Consider the following 25,000-nt stretch of genomic DNA (forward strand, 5'->3'; position numbering starts at 1 on the left):
AGCCCAGGACGGAGCTGGACTTCTTGATGACTCTGTCCAGCCTCTTCCTCTCCCTCTCTGTGATGCTGCTGCTCCAGCAGGCCACACTGTACAGGAGGGCTGATGCCACCACAGAGTCGTAGAAGGTCTTCAGGAGTGGCCCTGTCACTCCAAAAGACCTGAGTCTCCTCAGGAGGTAGAGCCGACTCTGGCTCTTCCTGTACAGTGCGTCTGTGTTATGAGTCCAGTCCAGTTTGTGGTTCAGATGAACACCCAGTTGGGGGTGCACGGTGGCAAAGGCGGTTAGCGCTCTTGCCTCCCAAGAAGGAGATCATGGGTTCGATTCCCGGACCAGACCAACATCACATGATCTCTCTGGGTGGAGTCTGCATGTTCTCCCCGTGTTACCGTGGGTTCTCTCCGGGTTCTCCGGCTCCTCCCACCGTCCAAAGACATGCATGTGTTAGGTAAAATTGGTGACTCTAAATTGGCCCTAGTGAATGAATGTGAGAGTGAACTGTCTGTAATGTCTTTGTCTCTGTGTTGGCCCTGCGACGAGTTGGCCACTGTCCAGGGTGTACCCCCGCCTAAGGCCCAAAGTCACTGGGATTGGCTCCAGTCACCCGCGACCCCAAACAAGCGGTAGAAAACTCAAACTGGGTCAAACGAGGGCAAGTGTGAATGCACCCTCTACCCAGTTTGGACTTTGGAGGAAGCACTTGGGCTATTTTTGTGGTATAATGGCATCGATCAAAAGTCCTTCTTGTTCACAATCATTTAATTTTGTTTTTGAAGATTAAAGAAGAAGAAAATAAAATGGAAAAATCAAGATTCTAATAAGTGTTTCTTTGTGCAATATTGCCCAGCCCTTCCAATTGAACTACTTAACTATACATTTATACTTTTGTACTGCAATAACACACTGCGATCAACTCAATATTGTAATTTCTTAACTTTGTAAGTGTATTTGTGGTGTGCTTTAGGAGGAACACTGTCGGCTGCTGGTTCTTGGAGCCACAAACAGACCTCACGCCCTGGACCCGGCGCTGCGTCGCCCTGGACGCTTTGACAAAGAGCTGGAGGTCTGTTCCAGATCCTCATGTTTTTAATGCTTTTATACTACAATGAGGATATATACCAGGATTAATATATTACAAAGATAAACACGACTCAATTTAGACAAATTATGATAAATTCTGAACTTGGACAAAAGCACAAAATAAACTAAACTAATATCTGCAAAACATTCCTTGAGTAGCACTTTTCAAATTGGTGAGTGCCAGGTCCCAGGGGCTGTAGGTGACAAAAATACAACATTATCAAACTTTATACTAAAAAAGGCTCGGAAAATAGTAGTTAAATTATTATTTAAATTTTTGGAAAACAAACAAAATACAAAAAATAAATAAATCATAATAATAATATCAACTTATGATAATATTAGAAATAATGAAAAAGAATCATAATGGAACAATGTGAATTAAAGGCGCAATGGACGATTTTTCGGCGATTTGAGAACTCAGGCGGAAGTGCACATGACACTCCCCCGTGCACATGCCACTCCCGTGCACATGACACTCCCCCGTGCACATGACACTCCCCCGTGCACATGCCACTCCCCCGTGCACATGCCACTCCCCCGTGTGGACTGATACAACACACACGTGCGTTTGTTTATTAGTGCGACGGATCACATCATCTCTCGTCTCCCGTAGATTTCCGTATTCTTATGAGTCAGCTCGATCTGTCTTTCTCTGTCTTCATTTTGTCCTGTACACTGAGGGAACTATATTATGATAGATCAATGCGCTTAGACACGCCAAAACGTGCTGCTCGTGTGGACGAGCGCACACGCGGCTGCAGGTGAGCAGTAGGTGCGTTTTATGATTGATACGTGGCAGGACTAATCGGCAGTCCACGCCACGAGGATATAAGACTCCATTCAACCTTTAAATAAAAATGAGGCACAACAAGTCCAACTGTCATGTCCCATTTAGTTCAACGTTTATAACATTTGTTCATTTCAATTTTTTTCCATTAGTCTGATGTCTATTACAATGTCAGGAAAGTAGTGCTAGCTCAAGATCTGTCCAAAACTGTTCAGGAAAGGTCCAGTTTTGTCTTTTATAAGTGTCTTTATTTCAGTAGCGATACTTTTTATTATTTTAGTAGGAGTAGGATCTGGTGGCAGTGAAAATATGGACTATACAGTAAATGATGATGACACAGTTAAGATGATAGTGGATGCACAGTGTTAAGCTCTGATGCCCTGGTCAGGTGGGGGTCCCGAGTGCCGGAGAGCGAGCAGACATTCTGCAGAAGTTGTTGCTCTCGGTTCCTCACAGCGCCTCGGGGGACGAGCTGACCCGGCTGTCAGAGAGCGCTCATGGATACGTGGGCGCAGACCTGGCAGCGGTCTGTAAAGAGGCAGGTACGTAAGCACTAACCTCACTGTCAAATACACCTGAACCTCACTGTCAAATACACCTGAACTATTAGTCATGACTAGGGATGTCACCATTTCAAATTTTAGACCAAAAAAACAATACAATCAAACATTTTCTTTCCTTCTTGTTTTCTTACCACAGTTTTGCTGCTCAATGTGTCGCCTACTTTATGAAATCAAACTTTCTGAATGATTAAATTGACATGAACGGCAACATAAAAATGCACTTTAAGTTCAGGTTTACATTTTTGAGGAAAGACTGAGCAGAAGGACTTAATTTTGCTTCGAAAATCGGCACATTTCTTTTAATTGAACTAAACAAGTCCTAATTTAGCTAAAACAGTTTCACTTTTCTATAAATGTAATAAAAAAAACGCAAAAATGTCCTTTTTTTCTTGATTATAATTTTTTAGGCTTTACGATTACGATAAAAAAAAAAAAAAGATTATCGATTCATCTAATAATATCCCTAGTCATGACTGTTTACTTATACAAATCAGAGGGAATTTAATGAGTTTTAGGCTTGAGTACTGCTGCAATGACACATCAAATGAATTTAAAACAAGACTGAGGTTTTTGTTTGTTCAAAAATGTTATGGCTGTTTTTAATATTCTGATACAGATTGGCAGCCTCGCATCAGTCAGTCTGACCCAGGGCAGCTGTGGCAACACATGCGGCGCAGCACTACACAGTATGGAGCGAATAACTAAGCACTTTTTAGTTTTTTAATTAACATAGAATAAAGAACATAACAGAACACAGTACGACCGGAGAGCAAAAAAACACAATTAGGCACGAAACAAACCTTAACAAAAAAATAAATAAACAAGAATAAAAGTCCCATCAGGGTTCAGAATAAGCGGTATCGCATCACAAAATGCGACGCAATTTCTCTCAAATGCGATGCGTTTGTTTGAAAAAAGTGTTTTTGTATCGCAGCTTTTGCGATACAAAAATGCGTGTTCAATTGTATAACCAAAGCGCCTAAAAGTACTGATCACTCGTCAATCGAGCGTCAATAACGGTATGACACATGTAGGACGCTGTGTGGACATGACACATGTAGGACGCTGTGTGGACATGACACATGTAGGACGCTGTGTGGGCACTGTGTGGACATGACACATGTAGGACGCTGTGTGGACATGACACATGTAGGACGCTGTGTGGACATGACACATGTAGGACGCTGTGTTGACATGACACATGTAGGACGCTGTGTGGACATGACACATGTAGGACGCTGTGTGGACATGACACATGTAGGACGCTGTGTGGACATGACACATGTAGGACGCTGTGTGGACATGACACATGTAGGACACTGTGTTGACATGACGAGTCCCGCTGCTGTCTCAGATCAGAGTCAGAAAGTGGGAGGAGCCACGTGCGGTAAAGTTAGCGTCAGATTCAGACTTCCGAGGTCAATAGCTCCTAAACGCTAAAGTCTTTGATCATTCACATGCCAAAATACTCATATTTACACTGCAGTGACACAACCTCATTTTTAACAATCAGATGCGTATTTTGGGTGCAGCGAATTACATTGCTCCGAATGTGCAGCCGGAGCCGAGACGAGTGCTTAGGGACCGTCATCAAATAGCAAAACGAAAAATGGAAACGTTTTATAGCTGGAATAAATAAATAGAGCGGTACAATTTGAATTTGAACTCAATAAATACACCATGATGGACGCCACAGCAACCTTTATTTTTCCATCAGAAGCTTAACACATATTTTTTGTGAGTGTAAATACAATTAATATGTAAATGAGACTCCTGCAAATAGTCATCTGATTGATGATGATATGGAAGAAAGTTGTAAATAAGTAATCTAACTTTAATCTAACTAAAATTAATTTGTGTTTAAAAGTTCATTTGTTAAGTTTTTTTTTTTAAATAGAACGTTTACAAATACATTTGAAATAAATAATCTCGTTACATCAATGGAAAATATTGATTGTTAGTCACTTTCGTGTTTTGCTATACAAATTTGAAAAAATGAACGGATTGTTTAGCAGCACCGCTATACAAGTGAAAATCCTTAATCTGAACCCTGCCCATTGAGTCAGTCAAATTTGTCCTTTTCCATATTAAGTTTAAATGTTGTTGTTTTTTTTGCGTCATCCATTTCTTTGCCATATGCACATTGCAAAGGTATCACTCACTGTGTCCACAGCAGGAGTTCTGTGTGAGTGGAATGTCAATTTCAATAACTGCCTGCAGAGCATCCTTAATTTCAGTCCAAAACTTCTGAACAAGACATTCTAAATGAGCACTTTTATGATTAACAGTCAGTCTAGTAGGCGTCTGTGCGATCTGTAAAGTCAGTCAGGAAGTAATAACCAAATCACCAAAACCAGTGACCAGTTCTGAGAAAGGGAATGACAATCGACTTCACAAATCATCTGCCTTTTCTATCTTAAGTTCGATATAAAATCCACCCCAACTGGCCTCAGTCATATTCAAACCACAATATTAGATCTCTGTTTCCCCCCTTTACTCAACAGGACAGAGTTTGTGTGCGAGTTGGTTGGACACAGTGACACGTCCCTCCTCACTCTGAGCAGCGCTGGTCTTACCACTCGCTGTTGTTTTTCCCGGAGGAAGTTAAAGTTGTGTGCTAGCGACAGAAACCACTCAAACCACCACTTGTTGTGAAATCCTTCTGCCCCCTTTACCCCTGACCTACTCCCCACACATGGAGAGGCATCGCGTGTGTGCAGCTTTTTGATCGTGGATGTGAACTCACGCGGGAGGACGAGGAGAAGTTAAAGCGGCCGCAATTGTACTTAATAGTATCGATAGAGGGTCCGCAATGATTTAAAGGAGCCATATTAAAGGAAGCATGTTATTATTGTTCACCCATTTGAATTTATCCAGTTAAAATGTGCTTGTAAAGACGTTTCAGATATTTGTCAGCTGTTGTATGATAGACCATATACCGTATTTTCTGGACTATAAGTTGCACCTTTTTTCATAGTTAAGATAAGATAAGATAAAATATTCCTTTATTGTCCGCACATGGGGAAATTTCATTGTTGCAACGCAGGTAGATACAGAAGAAAAGGACAGACACAGACAAACTCTTATAAACAAAACTCTTATAAACAAAAACTCCTATAGACAAAACCTCTCATTTCTTAATAAGGAATGGAGGGGAGAAATAAAGATAAAATAAAATAAAACAGCTAGCGTTAGACAAAATACCAATAATAATAGTAAAATAAACACTCTATTTACATCAGTTATATGCACATGAATGTGACATTATTGCACGTGAGTACGACAGTAATTGCAGTTTTGGCCGGGGTTAGACTTATACTTCTACTCCGGAGCGACTTATATGTGATATTATTTGTTATTTTCACACTTACAACTGCATGTCAAACTCCAGTGCAACTTATATGTTTTTTTCTTCTCTATTATGTATTTTTTGACTGGTGCGACTTATAGTCCGGAAAATACAGTATTCTATAGTCTTAAAAATGACAAATTAAATTTCATTAGCCACCTTTAGCACCAATGTAGTGCACACTGTAACTAAATATTGATTTTAAACATTGCACATCACTAATGTGTTCCCAACATTGTTCATCCCATCTTCCAAAACAATAAATGAGCAGTAAATAATGAGTTGTGATAAAACCATGGGAGTAGTTTTCCTCTCCCGCTCCTCTGGATGTGATTACCAGCTTGTTTTGGGGTGACCTTCTTGGCTCCTGGGTGGTCCGGGCCCCGGGCTGTGTGTGTGGCGGATTGCGTTTCCAGTCGCAGAGGGAGCCGTACGGAAGCAAAGAGAGAGCCGTGTGATTTAGCGTCCCGCGCACAGGGATGGACGTGACAGGCCACTGCATTCTGAGAACCCTCGTGTCGTCCCGTAGGCCCCCGCCGGGCCCCCGCCTCCAAACACCCCCCGAAACACCCGGCCAAGCCAAGTCTCTGAGCAAACACGGGCCGCACGAGGGGACCACAGAGAATAGACTGATTCAGAGTTTCCTTTCGCTCATGGCGTCTTCAACATCAAGATCACAACCTCACTAACTGCATGTGTTTGTGCTAAATGTGGACATGAATCCAGTTATAAAAAGTCTTATTTAGATAGATACTTTATTAACAATAACCCTGGAGATCATTTCAATTTTTTGTACTGACCACAGCTTTTCAACGTTGATCAGGGCTGATTCTTTTTTTTTTAATTAAGATTTTTTTTCATTTTTCAAAGTGAACATGAAAAACAAAACAAGACCAGAGAGAGGACAACAGAAAGAGAAACCAATCAAAATGTCAATTTTTGATCGTCGATGCATTTTGTGTCATCCATTTTTCTGTGAGGGCTTTTTTTGTTGCCGCCAGGAACATGCTCCAAAGATGCTGCCGATTGTATCCATGGCAGGAGTCCTGAGGCCCAAATACATTGTTTTTCAAGTGTCATATATTCTCTGTTGAGCTTTGATGATCTCAATCCAAAACCTCTGAGCAACAGGACAATCTCAAAACACATGGTATTGGTTTGGATTAGGCCGGATTCGAGCCTGGATTTGCATCAACTTAGATTCGATTGCAGTATATTGTACAGGTCTTTGTAGCAGTTACTCAAGTAGTTCCGTTGACCTGCTTTCAGCCTTAATGTCCAGCAGAGGACAATATTTAGTTTGGGCCGTTCAGATGCCTAAAGAATACACACAAAACGCTTTATTTGAACACTTTAGTGCCAAGAGAGGACAGCACAAAACTTGACAGCTTTGCTCTCTTATCCACAACCCTCTTTTACAACAAACTGGACGAGATTGTAATAAAATTACATAATTTGGGGGAAATAATCAAAATTGGCTCTAAATATCAGCCCAAAAATATCGCACTGGGGCATGGTTTTCTCTGAAATCAAAACAATCAGGATCTGCATCAGCCATAATGTCTAATTACCATGAGCAGCAGTGTGTACAAAGTAATTCCTTTTTTGAAATGTATTTAATTGCTTATACAAAACAGCAACAACAGCGATAATGACTAACTAGAACAAAAATCAGACTAGACCGATAACAACACAGACATTGGACGGATAGAGAAACTTCAGTAGTACACACAGTAATTCCAAGGAAAATATAAAATAATAATATAATAATAAAATCACAATACAAACAGAAATAATCATGATGAAATTTACTTGAGTTCATTCAGTTACAATATCAAACATTAAAATAGTGTGTTTGCTCTGGTCTGTTTCCCCAAACGAAGAGTAAACAGGTTCATAAATCATAACTCTCCACACTGTATGTGGCTGTACTAAACCTGTTTCCCTGGAGATCCACGTTGCATAAATATACAGAGCTGGCCCTGCACAATGCTCACACCAGAATGTGTTTTTTCCTCCTCTTTTTTTTTTTTATTAAGAGGAACAAAAGCGTTTGGGGACCACAGTTGTTTCCCGGTGACGCTCAGGTAACAATGAACCACTGGCCGATATACTTCAGACACACGACTTCCTCCTGTAGACCGGACCGCGGTACAACAGCAGCACGCCATGCTCCGGAACTGACCAGCTGCAAGTGCACACAGCTTTGGGGACAAGTTTACTCTTTTCTTCAATACTTGGACAGGACGTGGCCAATTCTAATCAACAGGGCAATATTTATGTTTCTATTGAAGTATTGAGGTTATGTTTTCAAGTTTCAAAACATTTGAGAGACATAATACAGAATCACATGTTAGATTAGCACTCTCTCAGAAAGGAAATGGTGATGTCAAGATTATTAGGTTAATAGATAATTGTAGTTATTCAGGTCACAATATGATCGTAAAAAACTAAAAATAATACTTGGGACCATTTCAGAAGTGATTTTTGTTCAATATGTAGTCCAAAAATTGACTTAAATGTAAAGATATATATTCTATCTGGCTGTTTTTGTCACATTCAACTTTATTTTGTCTTTCAGAAAGTTCTATTGCATAAAGCTCACAAACGTAACCCTGAAATTTGATATCGTGACATTCCTAATAGGAATAAGTGCTGAGGACATTGTATTTCCCCAAAATGAATCAAGCCTTTTGTAAATTGCTACTACCATTCATCCAAAATAGACCATTTATTGACAGTGTGCCTTATAATCCTTTTCGTGCGGAAAATACGGTATTCAAATTCTGATGATCTTAAAATATATGGCCTTTGGTTCAATTCCCGCTCTGACACGATGCATTCTGTTGTCGCTTCACTTGGTTATGCTCCAGTCTCACCAAAAGATATGAAATGCCACATATTTTTAATGGGGATGGTTTTTAAAGGAGTACTTATTATTTATTTGTTGAAAACTTTCATTTTATAATTGAAATGTAAGAATTTAGGGTGACAAAGTTGCGCGATCAGATGCAAATAATACGGGGCAGGTGGCTGTTGTTTGCGTGTTTGTTGTTTGTGTGTTTGTGTGTTTGTTGTTTGTGTGTGGAGAAGAATGACTGGAAATGTTGATGTCGCTTGTGTTTTTTTGTCCGCTGCAGATGTGTCAGAAACCAGGACTTAGGCTCAGTAATGACTCTGGATCGAGGGTCAACCAGAATGTAACGAGGTACAAAAGAAAGAATGAATACAAACCCTAAAAGTCGTGGTTGTTTCCATGATAGTGAAGTGTTAGAAGTTTGTCTTGTTATTTTGATGATGCAGACTTAAAACAAAATAAGTGGCATTGCTATTGTCACTTTATATCAGGCCGTTTCAGATGTACACGATATCTTCATGTTCAAGTAAAGAAAAGTTTGAGTTTGATTTACTGTAACATAACTTCCATTTCTGATGTGTTGCTTTATTTCATTACAGTTGTTCTTTCCAATAGGACAGCTCTGTTATTGTTCACAGTACAAGGCCCTCTGCTGGACAAATGTTAAAGTTGCACAGTTTGGTGGATTTTTATAGAGACATTCTCTGCCTGCAATGCTCAAATATGATCATTTCAATTTTATTTGAGAATGGAATGTTGTGGAAGAGCTAAGTAGTTAATTTTGTAGCGAACTTATAAATACAATTTTAGGGCACAAATCTTCGGTCAAAAATCAAAACACAACTTGTGGATGTTGTGCTGGTGGAACTGCAGAACATGTGCGTTTTAGATACTATGTAAAACATGTAGTCCAACATCTCTGGAGCTGTACAATGTTTACCTTCCTTCCTCTAAAGACAAATATAATGTTCATGTTCCAACCTAAACATGTTATACAGAGTAATGTGGCAACTAACTCATATTTTGCTAATCAGTTAATTCAGCCCTTATTCTTTTGATCAATCAATTAGTTGTTTAGAATCTGATAATTTTATCCACATGGAGCAAAAGTGATGGGGTTTAGCATATTTTAGTATATTTTCAGACAAAATCGTTTTTTGAATCAAAAGCACAAAGTTGACATGTTTCTTGTGTCATTAATGAGTAATTACTGCTTTGTCTGAGCATTAAACCCCTTCTGTCCGTGCACTGCACTGTGCAGATAACGACGATTCAATCACTAAATTAGCTGTTTATCTCAATAATCGATGAGTTGTGAATAATCGTTTAACCTGTTTCAGCCCTGATACAAATCAAGGTGATTTATTAGCTCCATACACAACATTTTATCTCATAACTACTGTGTTTTTTACTTCAGTTATTGTAGTAGTACCATAGTTTTACCATGTTTGTCCTCTCCGGCGTCTGGAAGTGTCCGGGCGTCTCTCTGTCGTCTTGTAGCTTTATAACTGATCCAGATGACTCATTTCCACAATATAAACAGTGTCAGCGTGTGTGTGTGTGTGTGTGTGTGTGTGTATTTGTGTATTTGTGTGTGTGTTTGTGTGTATTTGTGCGCCTGTTTAGCCTGTGCCACATCCGGACCCTCTGTTTACAGCCGCTCTAAACAAGGGGAAGCCGCTGCAACAAAAAGGCCCTGTAAAAATTGATTAAGTGCAATAATAAACAGTCTGAAAGCTTTTGGGCTGGAATGGTATTCAACAGGAAAAGAGCAGACGTGATATTTAACATCTAGTCCATTTACAAAAGAAATGGACTAAATTAGGTCTACAGAATGTTTTTATTTCTTTGATTGACAGACTTAAATGCATAACTGATACTTTCGATAAGATTGTGGCTTTTTTTTTCTTACATTTTCTATTTCCTATTTCAAACTTGTTATTGAATAATTAGTTGTGAAATTTTGCTTGATAATAGAGTTCTTGATTTCTTTCCCTTCTTTCTATGTATCGTGGACGTTGTAAATTGAGATGTGAAAAAAGTATAATATTAGCATTACATTTGCGACAATTTGCAGATAACATTCTTCCCATTTTATGATCGTATATTTTTATATTTCCTAACGCACCGATACCAGTTTTGACATTGATGCTCATTCTGGGAAATGTTATTTATTTCCTTATTTATTAGTTCATGCCGTTGAGCGTGCCAGCACTATTCCACAGAGAGCAGCACCAACGACAACTCAACAAAGAGAACATGCATCATCACTGGCAGGAACAAAAGGAACAGGAAGAAGATAAATCTAATAAGTCCTGCTCCTTTCACACATCATTAAATAATATAAATACAATAAAGTCATCAATCTTTTCCCTCCCCTAACAAGTCACCCACAAACCATTCAGTATTACTGTATTCTCTTATGGTTTACATTTTCTGTAACTTAATAATTACTTATTTACATAGTCCATCATTATTTTCTCTTTGTAAACATCGGTGCAACATTTAAAGTCCTTATTTGACACGCTCCAAAGCTTAACAGAGGCATGCCGCTGTTTTAACGTTTGAAATAAATATTGTCAAGTAAAAAGACTTCTTTGTCTTCACAAAATTAATAATATCTTGATCAACTGAATCATTAAACTTATATTGATTTGTATGTTTAGAGAACAGTTCTTTTTTGGAATTATAAAAGCTCGATCGTTTAATCCTAATTCAATCTTGCTTTGTTCGGATGAATCTGCTTCCTACAGTCAGTGAGCTAAATGCTTCAGACTTTAACACTTTCACCGGTGAATGTAGCAGAAATAGATCACAATTGTATATGACACGTGTTTCCTTAATAGCACAATTCATCTTTTATATTATTGATGATGTTTTTGCCCGGAGTTGTGTTTGTTTCTCTTGTATTCTCTAAATGTGAGACTCACTTCCCCCTATACTTTCTGCTCTAATCCCTCCAACCCAAATACACCCGGGCCATCTCTCTTCTGCAGCGCTCTGTTCGGAAATGGATACTGTATATACATCAGGAGTAACACGAGTCCAGTTTTAGTGTTTGACATAAATTCTGTGGATGGAGACCAAATGGGCCAAACAGCGCTAAATGCCTGCCATGTTTACAGCCGCGCTCTTTCCCTTATAAAGCTCTTTTCACAACCGCCTTGTCCTTTTAAAGACACTCTCGGAATTTCAGAACGGGCCGCGTAAATAATATCAGCGGATCAGCACGCCAGGTTTATTTGAGCCCCTCTTGTTTATAAAATCCGGAAATGGGCTGTTTGTACTCCTTAACCCCGGCACTTACCTTCTGCAGCCGTCCGCACTGAGCGTGTGCACACTCCTCCAGAGCACGTGTGTTTCGTAAGCGCGCCTATTATTGAGAAGAACAGATGTCGGGGCCGTTGTAAATACAGGTGCAAGGAGCGCTCCGGAAGCCCCCGCCGGTAATCAAGCCCTCCGTACTAATCTTGTAATGCCCAAAGTGTTTCACAATTCATCTGAGGACACGTGCACAGGAGACACGGGTTAGATGTCCCCGACACCTACAGGACTGGACAGAAGTGTTCCTTTTGTCTATTGTGTTTGAAGGACGTTTCAGAAGGAGATTTTGACGAAGGTTAATATGTAAAATTAGATGGTTTTACGATATTGAAAATGATCTTAAACTTGTAGATAGTATTTGGTACATGTTTTTCTAAGATGCTCCATGTGTCATTTCCAGTTTGTAGAGGATAGAAATAGAGGAGCAATGCAGCAAAAACATGTGGCTGTATGTTACACAATACACAAAGTTGCTCTGTTCTGATAAAAAAAACAAAATACAAATACAAAGGTGAAAAGTAAAATTACTATAAATAAAAGGCACAGTATGAAATGATCTGGAGGTGGAAAATCACTGAAAATCCTTGGAGATAGAAAGTTAAAACCAGAACATTCTTCATACAGATAAGTAAGTGAAATATCATAGCTAAAGGAACATTATTTCCATGGAAACAAGCTCCTCCAGGCTGAGAACGAGTCAGGTTTGTGTAGATGCAAGCCTGCTCACAGTAAAGACATTGTTTAATGCAACCAAACCATCCAAAAACCAAATAAGTAATAGATATGTTTTTTTGGTCTAAAAATGGCCTTTTAACATAAATATAAACGTCTGGGCCTTGCTATGGATTTATTCCCTTCATTAAATATCGCTTATTGGCCACAGTAGCACGACAAATATGGACTTTGGGAATCGGTGCACAGACAAACATGGGGCCATTCCTAACTTTGACACACCTTGGTGCTTGTTGCGTACAAGCAGAGAAGCGCTGCACTTTGACAATGGCCCTCTGTGAAGCCGCTCCCGTTTGAAGTCCAAATGGAACTCTTTAACCTCCTGGCGCATCCTTTCTTCTTCCTCCCAAAGCTAAAGCAAATGCACGGCTTGGAAATGACCCGCAATGGAATGAATGGGACTTTTGTTGGGCTGGTTCAGGATGTGTTTATAATTGGAGCTTGTATCTGCGAGCTCGACGTTTGGGGACGAGATGAGGATTGACGTTGTCGTTTCATTCGTCGACATTTGTTCACACTTGTATTTCAGTTGTTTTAGGCCCTGTTTGTACGTACATGATATTAGTCGTCACCAAAGCTAATCGTTTCCTTGTATTTGTTGGCTGATTCGGCGAAGGTTTTAAGCCTTTAAATTTGGCGTAGTTACTGTAGGTTTTTACTTGAGTGTCAACATGCTAAAGAACATAGAAGAAAGGATAAACTATTGAGTAAATTCTCTAACTTGTAGTGGATTATATTGAAAAGTATTAGTCACAAAATGGATTCCAGCTATGATTAAGAGTCATATTTTATTGATTATTGATAGACTCAACAATTTTCTCATCTCAGGACGTTTTGGCAATCTGTGGTCCATTTTTTTTATTTTTTATTGTGGTTTGATCAAAAACAAAACAAAAGGTGCTCAACATTCAAGCACAAAACTAAATTCGAGATACATTCATGTTTTTTGACCAGGTGTAGGCAGAAGCCAAGGGTTATTGTGCCGACCCTTCTCTCAAACGCTCAACATTGGTGGACATTTTATAGTTCACAAGCCACAGTTCATCAACAAAAACAACACTACATAATACTGGACAGTCTGCTCACAAGTATCCTCCACAAGCATTTAAGGTATTATAATAAAGCTGCATTTTCATTCTGCTAAATATTTTTTTTATGATTGTTTCCTTAAAGATCCTTTTAAACAGAAATAAAGAAATGGCATTTTTTAATTCATCGCAACAATTGTTCCATAATTTAACTCCTTTACTTGACAAACAATGTTCCCTCAGCGTTGTTCTCACATAAGGTCTGTCAAATATACACGTTCCCCTTAAATTATATTTACTTTCCCTCTGGGTAAACTTTATCCTCAATGATATAGGGACTTGATTACATTTAACTAAATTCATAAATTTAGCAGTATACAGGTCTACCAAATCATAAAATTTTAAAAGCTTGGATTGAATGAACAAAGGGTGACTCGGCAAATTATAAGATGCATGCTTGATCAGTCTAATGGCCTTTTTTTGTAGAATGAAAATTGGTTTGGTTCTAGTTTTGTAAGTGTTTCCCCAGATCTCAATACCATATGTTACATATGGAGTAATGAGAGAACAGTAAAGTAAATATAAGGCATTTTTGTTCAAAATATACTGCAATTTGTACAAAATTGCAATAGTTTTTGACACTTTTTTCAGTACATTTTGTATATGTGTTTTCCATGAAATTTTGCAATCTATGATCACTCCAAGAAACTTAATATAATTGACTCTTTCAATTTCATAACTATTTATTTTGATTTTGATATCAATATCTACATGTTTGTTACTGAATACCATACATTTTGTTTTATTTAAGTTCAATGATAATTTATTTAATGCAAACCAGTTGTTTGTATCATTTGTACTTGGAAATCAAAGATAAATCTTCACAAAGTGCTAGAAGTTGAAAACAACCCATAATAAATACACTATAGGACACATATTTGTTATGTTTTTAGACACAATAATATATTGAGTACCAAATTTACCTTTTTCCCATAACTGCCTTAAAATAATGTAGTTACTTTCTATCAGAAATGGATGAAGAAGTAAAACATCGTATTCAAGTAAGAGTAATATAACGTTACTTCAAAAAAAACTACTTTTTTACACTACTATCTGGAGGTAACATCTAATTTATAATCTGAAGTTAATGTAGTTGGAAAGATGAAATGATAACAGAAAATTTAGGAAAAAAAGCTAAACAAAATCAACACAATTATTCAAATATTTTCAAGTTTTTGCCTCTTGTAGACTTACTCACAGTGGGAAAACTGAGGACACAAAACTTTTATTCAAGTAAGAGTACTGTTACTTCAAACAAAGAATCAAGTAGGAATAAAAGTACGCACTCAGAAAACTACTCCAAAAAGTAGAAAAAGCTTCAGTTGTAGTCATCTGGACTCAGATAGAAAAAATAGACGTTTCGACTCTCATCCAAGAGTCATTGTCAATAAAAGAATTTAGATCGAGAACTCCGATATTAATACTGTTCTGTGGTAAGACCCGCCCATTGGGAGGAGCCTTCCTGAAGTAGAAAGAGTTGTTTGTTTCAACAGAAACTCCCCCCTTGTATCTACCGAGCTAGCCTATTCAGAATCTTAATGGGCTATTAGAATCCTCTTTGTCTTTGTGAGACCCTGGCTCAACCACCCTGAGTACCTGATTAGCATCTAAATGTCCTGGTCCTGGTCCTCTACCTTTACAGGGGTTCAGTAAACCATTATAGATACCAGGGAGATTGAATCTTAGCCCTGTTTAAAGAAGGTCTTTCTTTTTTAACAAAAATAGCTTCCTTGACTCCTCTTTCAAACCATCTTTTCTCCTGCTTAAAATCTTCACCTCACCGTCTTCAAACGAGTGATTAGAGGCTTCAAGATGGAGATGCACGGCGCTCTGTGGTCCTGAACTTGTATTTCTTCTGTGCTGATAGAGCCTCTTGTGTAGAGGCTGTTTCGTCTCACCTATGTAACGTTCTTTACAGCTTTCTTCACTGCATTGGATCGAATAAACTACATTGCTCTGTTTTTGAGTCGGCAACTTGTCCTTAGGATGAACCAGTTTTTGTCTTAAAGTGTTTCCTGGTTTAAAATAAACAGGGACTTCGTGTTGTCTAAAAAATCTCTGCAGTTTTTCCGACAGGCCAGACACATAAGGGATAGAAACACCCTTCCTTCTCTGTTCAGTTTCCCTTTTGTCCTGCTTCTTGGTTCTCTTCACTCTGTTGAGAGCCCAAGCGGGGTAACCACAGGCTGAGAGGGCATTTCGGACATGTTTTTCCTCTTTCTTCTTGCCCTCTGAGCTGGTGGGCACACCTTGAGCTCTGTGTTGTAAGGTTCTGATCACACCCAGTTTGTGCTGTATTACACAGCATTGCTGGATTACACCGACATACTCCAAAAAGTATAATTTCTTCAAAAAGTTACTCAAGTAAATACCTTTTTTGCTCCTCCTAAGAATGTATTTTCTTGTGTATAACCAATGTCATTTATCTGGTACTATTCATAACAAAATAGTCCATTCATTTTTCTCGTTTGTATCAACATTTATTTAACAACCAGGTTCCAAATAAATCCATGTAGGGCAGAGATCCAGATCCCGCTGTAACTCTACATTACACGGCTGGATTGACATTAGTTTTGACATTCCCTAATCACCTGTGATGTGTGTTCAGGACGCTCTTATATAACACGCCCGTCACAGCATTTGTGCATTCAGTCCCTAAAGAAGCGGCCCATTTACCGCCGGGGTCAGTGCGGATGACCCCTGAGGAGGAGGCACTGATTTACAGGAAGTTCTGTTTTGGACTTAGAGTTAATTAGGACCATCCCTGTTAAAAAAAAACAAAACACAAATGGCCCTCTCTTTGCACTCCTCTGTCCTCCTCTGCCCTCTCTCTGCACTCCTCTGCCCTCCTCTGCCCTCTCTCTGCACTCCTCTGCCCTCCTCTGCCCTCTCTTTGTCCTCCTCTGTCCTCCTCTGCCCTCTCTGCACTCCTCTGCCCTCTCTCTGCCCTCCTCTGCCCTCCTCTACCCTCCTCTGCCCTCTTTCTGCCCTCCTCTGCCCTCCTCTACCCTCCTCTGCCCTCTTTCTGCCCTCCTCTGCCCTCCTCTGCCCTCTCTCTGTCCTCCTCTGTCCTCCTCTGCCCTCTCTCTGCCCTCCTCTACCCTCCTCTACCCTCCTCTGCCCTCTCTCTGCCCTCTCTCTGCCCTCCTCTGCCCTCCTCTACCCTCCTCTGCCCTCTCTCTGCCCTCCTCTGCCCTCTCTCTGCCCTCCTCTGCCCTCTCTCTACCCTTCTCTTCCCTCCTCTGCCCTCTCTCTGCCCTCCTCTGCCCTCCACTGCCTTCTCTCTACCCTCCTCTTCCCTCCTCTGCCCTCTCTCTGCCCTCCTCTGCCCTCCACTGCCCTCTCTCTGCCCTCCTTTGCCCTCTCTCTGCCCTCCTCTGCCCTCCTCTACCCTCCTCTGCCCTCTCTCTGCCCTCCTCTTCCCTCCTCTGCCCTCTCTCTGCCCTCCTCTGCCCTCCACTGCCCTCCTCTGCCCTCCTCTACCCTCCTCTGCCCTCCTCTACCCTCCTCTTCCCTCTCTCTGCCCTCCTCTACCCTCATCTGCCCTATCTCTGCCCTCCTCTGCCCTCCTCTACCCTCCTCTGCCCTCTTTCTGCCCTCCTCTGCCCTCCTCTACCCTCCTCTACCCTCCTCTACCCTCTCTCTGCCCTCTCTCTGCACTCCTCTGTCCTCCTCTGCCCTCTCTCTGCCCTCCTCTGCCCTCTCTCTGCCCTCTCTCTGCCCTCCTCTGCCCTCTCTCTGCCCTCCTCTGCCCTCCTCTGCCCTCTCTCTGCCCTCCTCTTCCCTCCTCTGCCCTCTCTCTGCCCTCCACTGCCCTCCTCTGCCCTCCTCTACCCTCCTCTGCCCTCCTCTACCCTCCTCTGCCCTCTCTCTGCCCTCCTCTGCCCTCCTCTACCCTCCTCTGCCCTTTTCTGCCCTCCTCTGCCCTCTCTCTGCCCTCCTCTGCCCTCCTCTGCCCTCTCTCTGCCCTCCTCTGCCCTCCTCTACCCTCCTCTGCCCTCCTCTACCCTCATCTGCCCTATCTCTGCCCTCCTCTGCCCTCCTCTACCCTCCTCTGCCCTCTTTCTGCCCTCCTCTACCCTCCTCTGCCCTCCTCTGCTCTCTCTCTACCCTCCTCTGCCCTCCTCTGCCCTCTCTCTGCCCTCCTCTGCCCTCCTCTGCCCTCCTCTGCCCTCCTCTACCCTCCTCTACCCTCCTCTGCCCTCCTCTACCCTCCTCTGCCCTCCTCTACCCTTCTCTGCCCGCTCTCTGCCCTCCTCTGCCCTCCTCTTCCCTCCTCTGCCCTCTCTCTGCCCTCCTCTACCCTCCTCTGCCCTCTCTCTGCACTCCTCTGCCCTCCTCTGCCCTCTCTCTGTCCTCCTCTGTCCTCCTCTGCCCTCTCTGCACTCCTCTGCCCTCTCTCTGCCCTCCTCTGCCCTCCTCTACCCTCCTCTGCCCTCTTTCTGCCCTCCTCTGCCCTCCTCTACCCTCCTCTGCCCTCTTTCTGCCCTCCTCTGCCCTCCTCTGCCCTCTCTCTGTCCTCCTCTGCCCTCCTCTGCCCTCCACTGCCCTCCTCTGCCCTCCTCTACCCTCCTCTGCCCTCCTCTACCCTCCTCTGCCCTCTCTCTGCCCTCCTCTACCCTCATCTGCCCTACTCTACCCTCCTCTACCCTCTTTCTGCCCTCCTCTACCCTCCTCTGCCCTCCTCTACCCTTCTCTGCCCTCTCTCTGCCCTCCTCTGCCCTCCTCTTCCCTCCTCTGCCCTCTCTCTGCCCTCCTCTACCCTCCTCTGCCCTCTCTCTGCACTCCTCTGCCCTCTCTCTGTCCTCCTCTGTCCTCCTCTGCCCGCTTTCTGCCCTCCTCTGCCCTCCTCTACCCTCTCTCTGTCCTCCTCTGTCCTCCTCTGCCCTCTCTCTGCCCTCTCTCTGCCCTCCTCTGCCCTCTCTCTGCCCTCCTCTACCCTCCTCTACCCTCCTCTGCCCTCTCTCTGCCCTCCTCTACCCTCCTCTGCCCTCTCTCTGCACTCCTCTGCCCTCTCTCTGTCCTCCTCTGTCCTCCTCTGCCCTCTCTGCACTCCTCTGCCTTCTCTCTACCCTCCTCTGCCCTCCTCTACCCTCCTCTGCCCGCTTTCTGCCCTCCTCTGCCCTCCTCTGCCCTCTCTCTGTCCTCCTCTGTCCTCCTCTGCCCTCTCTCTGCCCTCTCTCTACCCTCCTCTACCCTCCTCTGCCCTCTCTCTGCCCTCCTCTACCCTCCTCTGCCCTCTCTCTGCCCTCCTCTACCCTCCTCTGCCCTCTCTCTGCCCTCCACTGCCTTCTCTCTACCCTCCTCTTCCCTCCTCTGCCCTCTCTCTGCCCTCCTCTGCCCTCTCTCTGCCCTCCTTTGCCCTCTCTCTGCCCTCCTCTGCCCTCCTCTTCCCTCCTCTGCCCTCTCTCTGCCCTCCCCTGCCCTCCTCTACCCTCCTCTGCCCTCCTCTACCCTCCTCTGCCCTCTCTCTGCCCTCCTCTACCCTCATCTGCCCTATCTCTGCCCTCCTCTACCCTCCTCTGCCCTCCTCTACCCTCCTCTACCCTCTTTCTGCCCTCCTCTACCCTCCTCTGCCCTCCTCTACCCTCCTCTGCCCTCTTTCTGCCCTCCTCTACCCTCCTCTACCCTCCTCTGCCCTCCTCTGCTCTCTCTCTACCCTCCTCTGCCCTCTCTCTGCCCTCCTCTGCCCTCCTCTGCCCTCCTCTGCCCTCTCTCTGCCCTCCTCTACCCTCCTCTGCCCTCCTCTGCTCTCTCTCTACCCTCCTCTGCCCTCTCTCTGCCTTCCTCTGCCCTCTCTCTGCCCTCCTCTGCCCTCCTCTACCCTCCTCTACCCTCCTCTGCCCTCCTCTACCCTCCTCTACCCTTCTCTGCCCTCTCTCTGCCCTCCTCTTCCCTCGCTCTGCCCTCGCTCTGCCCTCCTCTGCCCTCCTCTGCCCTCTCTCTGCCCTCGCTCTGCCCTCCTCTGCAGGCTCTGTTGTGATATGTTGCTCATGTTCATGTCTTGCAACTTTAGGAGGCCCAGAGTTTCTCCCAACTCTAAAATCCCTGATGAACGGAGCAGGAGAACGGCTCTACATGAGGTTCACATTAAATATTTGTTGTGTTGCCTCTTTTTTCTCCTCTTTTCTTCCCCCACCTCCTCCCTCGCTCCTTCCCTTCCCATCGGATGTTTTCGTAGCTAAACCAAATGTGCTCTCGCTGCCTGCCAAGAATAGTCATGAGAGACAGAATCCCTAAAGCGAATTGTGTAAGTCGCGTCGTCAAACCAAGTTTCCATGGTCCCTGGGGTATCCGAGTATTCCCCCTGCTCCCAATGACCTGCCACAGATCCAGATTTACCGTAAAGCTTTAAAAATGATGATTTTTTCCGTCTGTTGTTTAACGCTCCTGCAAACTGCATTCATCAGGACGAGCCATCGTTCAATAGCCCTTCTGTGTAATCCTTTAATTCTTTAGAGATGTCATCACTTAAGTTTAGAATTCTGTTTATAGATTGTTTGTGGAGTGACACAGTATGTTAAATATGCAGTCGTCAAAGGTTTGTTTTAAATATTTGCTAATACTTTCATATATAGTTCTATAATATCAGCTGTCAATTAATTGTAATAGTGTACTTTATATGTGCTTGGAATAGAAATATAATCCCATAATATCTAACCTTGTAGTATGAAGCATGCCTAAAAAGAACTTTAAAATCCGAACATCTAAAGCCCACTGCCTTCTTAGGTACTGTAAGTCTTTCACTTCTAAATAAAGCTATAAATATCATAGCATTTTATGCATTTTAACCAGAAGAGACACTTCCTGACACATGAGAGACAAGATGTATGTACACGCACACACTCTAAAATACACTAAAAAGGCGTACAGAGTGCAGATGAACCAGTTGAAGCACCATCAGGAGGCATCTGCTCCAGGACCTGCAGCTACAGGACACAGGGGCCCAGAGGATGAATTCTGATGATTCTGTTGCTGAGTTGAAGATGGAGCTGGACGTTTGTTGCCCATAGTTGAATCAGTGGAGAGAGAGTGCATTTATAGGAATAGCCCAAAACATGATGATTGGTTGAAAGCAGCCGGCTGTCATCGATGATCAAGGGGAGTTGGGGAGGCTGAGGGGGCTGATGGTTCTGCTGCTGCTGACTTGGAATTGTGGGTAGGCAATATAGAATAAAATTAATATATTGATATTTCTTTTGGCCTCGATGCCGATATTTAGACAATGTTCTAGCAAGAATCAGAATTGTGCTAAAAGGTGCATGAAGATGTCTTAATTCAGGTTCAAGCACTGCAAAAAAGTGCCGATGCCAGTGTTGACGCTGCCTTTTAAAACTGCTTTAATTATAGACTAGATACTCAATATTCTAATCTTACATATCTCTAAAGCAGAAATTATTATTATAAAATAATGATTCATTATTATACATTTTTCAATAAAAACAAGAATACAGGTCTGTGGCCCAGAGCTGAAATGACAGGAAGACTAGTGCTCTTAGAGAGAGGTTGATAGATAAAGTTAGTCGGCTGTGATTGGCTAACAGATAAGAGTAGGTTTAATTTGATGCTTCAGCTTTATTAGTATCTGTAATGTCTCTGGTCTGCAGTCTGTCCTGGGTCAGTCAGGATAAATAAACAGGATGCCTTTGTCTGATGGTAAATCCCCCGGACCCTTGCTCTCCACGTCCGCTCCCCTCCCACCTGCGCCTCCTGCCCGCCTCCTGCCCACATCTCTGCCCACATCTCTGCCCACATCTCTGCCCACATCTCTGCCCACATCTCTGCCCACATCTCTGCCCACATCTCGGCCCACTTCTCTGCCCACATCTCTGCAGTGTCTGTGCAGGGAGAGGACATGTGCACTGGCAGGGCTGGTGTGTTTCACGTGATAATGTTGTACCGTGGGGTTGGAAACATAGTGGTGAGCTGGTTGTGTAACTACTAATCACTGCCCACTTGTGCTGTGTAATTGAGCAGCGAGGAGGGCTCCCCCACCTGCACGGGTTAAATACATACAGCTGGCTACAAGTTTCAACCCAGAGGTCCCGGAGTGTTTTCCCATTGCTCCTTTTAACCCAGCGGTCCTTCTTTTAAGTTTAAATCTGCGGAAAATGTAGTCCTGGGAAGTGTTAGGTGATACTGATTACATCCCAATAATTTAAATAGAGTATTTTTGGAATCCCTCCAAATGTGCATTTTAAATGTGTGGTTGAATTTGAAGTATTGCACAATATGTTTTAGCCTTCTGCGCTCCAGAGGATTAATTGTCTGATTTTAAGCCTGATTTGCCTCTTCAAGCGTTCAGGAGGCGTGGCCCGAGCAGTGATTCTCGTAAGCAATTATTTGTGGTGGCACTCCTCATGTCTGTGGGGTCAGGGCTGGGGACTGAAACTGAAAAGGTTCAGCAAGTTCTGGAACCCGAAAAAATTATTTTGGGGCCAACTTTTGGCTCCTTGGTTTAAATATCAATGAGCAAAAACTGCATAAGTAAATGTAATGTTAAAATCCAGTGGGAAGTGGTTCTGTGTAGGTATAGTTAAAATACTTAATAATTAAATCAAATCTAATGGTTTCCCAGCACTATGTGGGGTCAGTTCTGAGGGCTGATTCTGTTATGACTCTTTGTCAGCTTGCAAACCTCAAAAACCCCAAAAACTGATCTCAAACTAAGCCGTCTGCTTTTCCGGGTTTGTGAGCCCACAGCTGAAATACCCACGATATGGGTGATATTTTATAACTATTATGTTATGGGTGTTGCACAATATCACATTATCAAATATACCCTTAGAGTAGACTATGAAACAGGAAAAATAGCACAATATAGGATCTTTAAGCTTTAGAAATTGCTTTAATAAAACCAACACAGAATTTGTTAAAACTTTTATTCCTCATCAGCGCCACAGTCACGTAACAGGCCCCTTATTTTCAGTGAATATAGCACTCTCATGTGTTCTTTATAAACAGGTTTAATCCACACACATTTGTTCTTTTGTTTTAAGCTCGTTCGATCAGTTTATACTACTTTCCTCCACTTGCAACTAATCTTTGCTGAAATCGTGAAGTCTTCAGTGTCTGTGGTCTGCTATCTTTGTGTCACGTCTTAATTGCAGAAGATTTTAAAATCCTCTGGTGTGCAGCCGACTTTAGGGAATGTAAAACTGAACACAAAAGAAAGATTACACTAAAGAATTATTTAATTGTAATATCCCCCCATACTATAGTTTTGCATATCTTCAACAACAGTTTTCATTTCACTTTTGGTTGTGGCCGATCTGCTGTCTAAAAATACACATGAAAGTTTATTTTCCACTTTCATTGATTGCCTTTTTACCCAGTTTGTGGCAAAACAAGGATGTGGGTGACTTTGTAGGGAATTTAAATGACATAGTTTGGCCAAAATGATCAAAATTGGCTCTATATATCGGCTCAAAAACCATCAGCAGAGTTTATCTAACATAGTTTTCCTGTGTTCCACATCGGCCATGAAAAATGGGATGTATTTTGCAGCTAGTATGCAGACAGCTGATAATCTGTCTTCATTGTAACCAGGGAAACGCTCTGAAGTGATTGGAGTAAATGGTGCATCTCTGTACTTTTGGGCATGTGTTTGTTGTTGTTGTTTTGTTGCTTTTACATTTCTAATACTGGGTTTTCCACACACTTGGAGTCTCCATGGAGATGTTATTATTTTTATCTTTCTTGTGCTTATTCATTACTCTCTTCACAGATCCGACCCGTAACTTGGTCTAGTGGTGTCACCTGCTTGTCTCCTTGGAGATATAAGAGTTTAGTGCCATACTGTAGAACATTATAGGTGAAGTGACAACAAGCAGGTGGCACAAAACACAAAACTTACACAGTGCACCTTTAATTATAACTCCAAAAAAGTCTCACTAGAACTTCTTTGGTTGTGTGCACTCGGTGAACTCCTGGCTAATGCATATCCCAAACGCCACGTAGTTTATCTTTCTTGTCAATGAATCATTTCCCATTGCCGAAGTTTAATTTATCCTGCACATGTTTCCAAACTGTTGCAGAACGCACTTGTAATCCGCCCATTAAATCTGTGTGTGATTTCAAAAGCCTTTATTGGAATTGCCACAAACATGTCTCTGCTCATCGAAAAACATCCTCCGGAAAGAACGCTTAATCTGTCCTCATTTCCCTCAGCGACACAGATAAAAACTCAAGCGGCTGTCGCAACCAAATTCCAGCGGGAACGGGAAGGTCACCGCTTTGAGAGTTTTGACTGTAAACGGGGAAAAAGGAAAAGGGAAAATGCCTTGTGTCGGAGAGTCTTTGGAGCGAGGCAAAGCAAGACAGATGAATAATGCAAAAAAGGAAGTTAGAAGACACAAAGTGGATCAGTCTTAAGCTGTTTGGGCAGTTCTGAATGATTTCATGTCACGGTCAGTGTTCCAAACCGCTGCAGTCTCTGGAGTAATAAACATCTGTGAGTGAAATGATGCAGAAGGCTGTGTACACTGGTCAACATATTGTGTTTTTATTATGTGTAATATTTGGCTGTGCAAGTGATAACACTGCAGGTTACAGAAATATGATTTTTGTTAGAGACGGGGTTGAACTTGGTTTTCTAAATCTGTGTTCGTCACCTCTTAAAAAGAAAACTGACTGGAAAAAAAAAATTGATAATTGTGCAACTGGTTTTACCGTAATCCAAAAATACTGCATTCTTATTATGAGTGGGGTTGCCTCTCCACAGATCTGAGCTGGTGGCGTCACATGCTTGTCTCCACGGAGATGGATAAGATTAATACCATACTTCAAACTTTTCAGACAAAGCGATAACATCTCACTTGAGACAAAGGTTATATATCGCACCTTTAGGAAATATATTATGACTTAAGATGATAATAACATAAGATTATCATTTTGTTCAATGTAGACCGCATTATTGATCTAAAACGGCTCAGTAATAGAAACAGATCTCTCTGATAAACCAGAGCGATCCTGACTATTTCCCTTTCACTATTTAGTTGATTTTGGTCAGGAGGACCAGAACTGCCACAGAAAAGCCACATGCTAATTGGAGAAGCTAATTGGAGAAGCTATGAGTTTGCAAACGGTTTTCCTAAAATAATTTGTTTTACCAAATATTTTACAAACTAATTTGCTAAAAATATTTGGTAAATGATTTATTAGATGCATAAAACCTTTTGTTAAAATATTTACCAAAAGAGTTTTTTGATAATAGCATT

At 42.2% G+C, this 25,000-nt stretch overlaps 1 protein-coding gene across 1 annotated transcript in view; it reads left to right on the forward strand.

The window, feature by feature from the left end:
• afg2a (AFG2 AAA ATPase homolog A) overlaps positions 1-25,000 on the forward strand; it is a 174,629-nt gene that overhangs the window by 9,348 nt on the left and 140,281 nt on the right. Inside the window, exons 9-10 of the mRNA XM_072435001.1 lie at positions 963-1,061; positions 2,257-2,410. Of these exons, the coding sequence (XP_072291102.1) occupies positions 963-1,061; positions 2,257-2,410 (253 nt within the window). The remainder of the gene's footprint in view (positions 1-962; positions 1,062-2,256; positions 2,411-25,000) is intronic.

Source organism: Eucyclogobius newberryi, unplaced genomic scaffold (assembly GCF_026437365.1).
Source record: "Eucyclogobius newberryi isolate DKJ021-1_F unplaced genomic scaffold, fEucNew1.0.hap1 SCAF_11, whole genome shotgun sequence".
In the NCBI taxonomy this organism is placed as follows: Eukaryota; Metazoa; Chordata; class Actinopteri; order Gobiiformes; family Gobiidae; genus Eucyclogobius; species Eucyclogobius newberryi.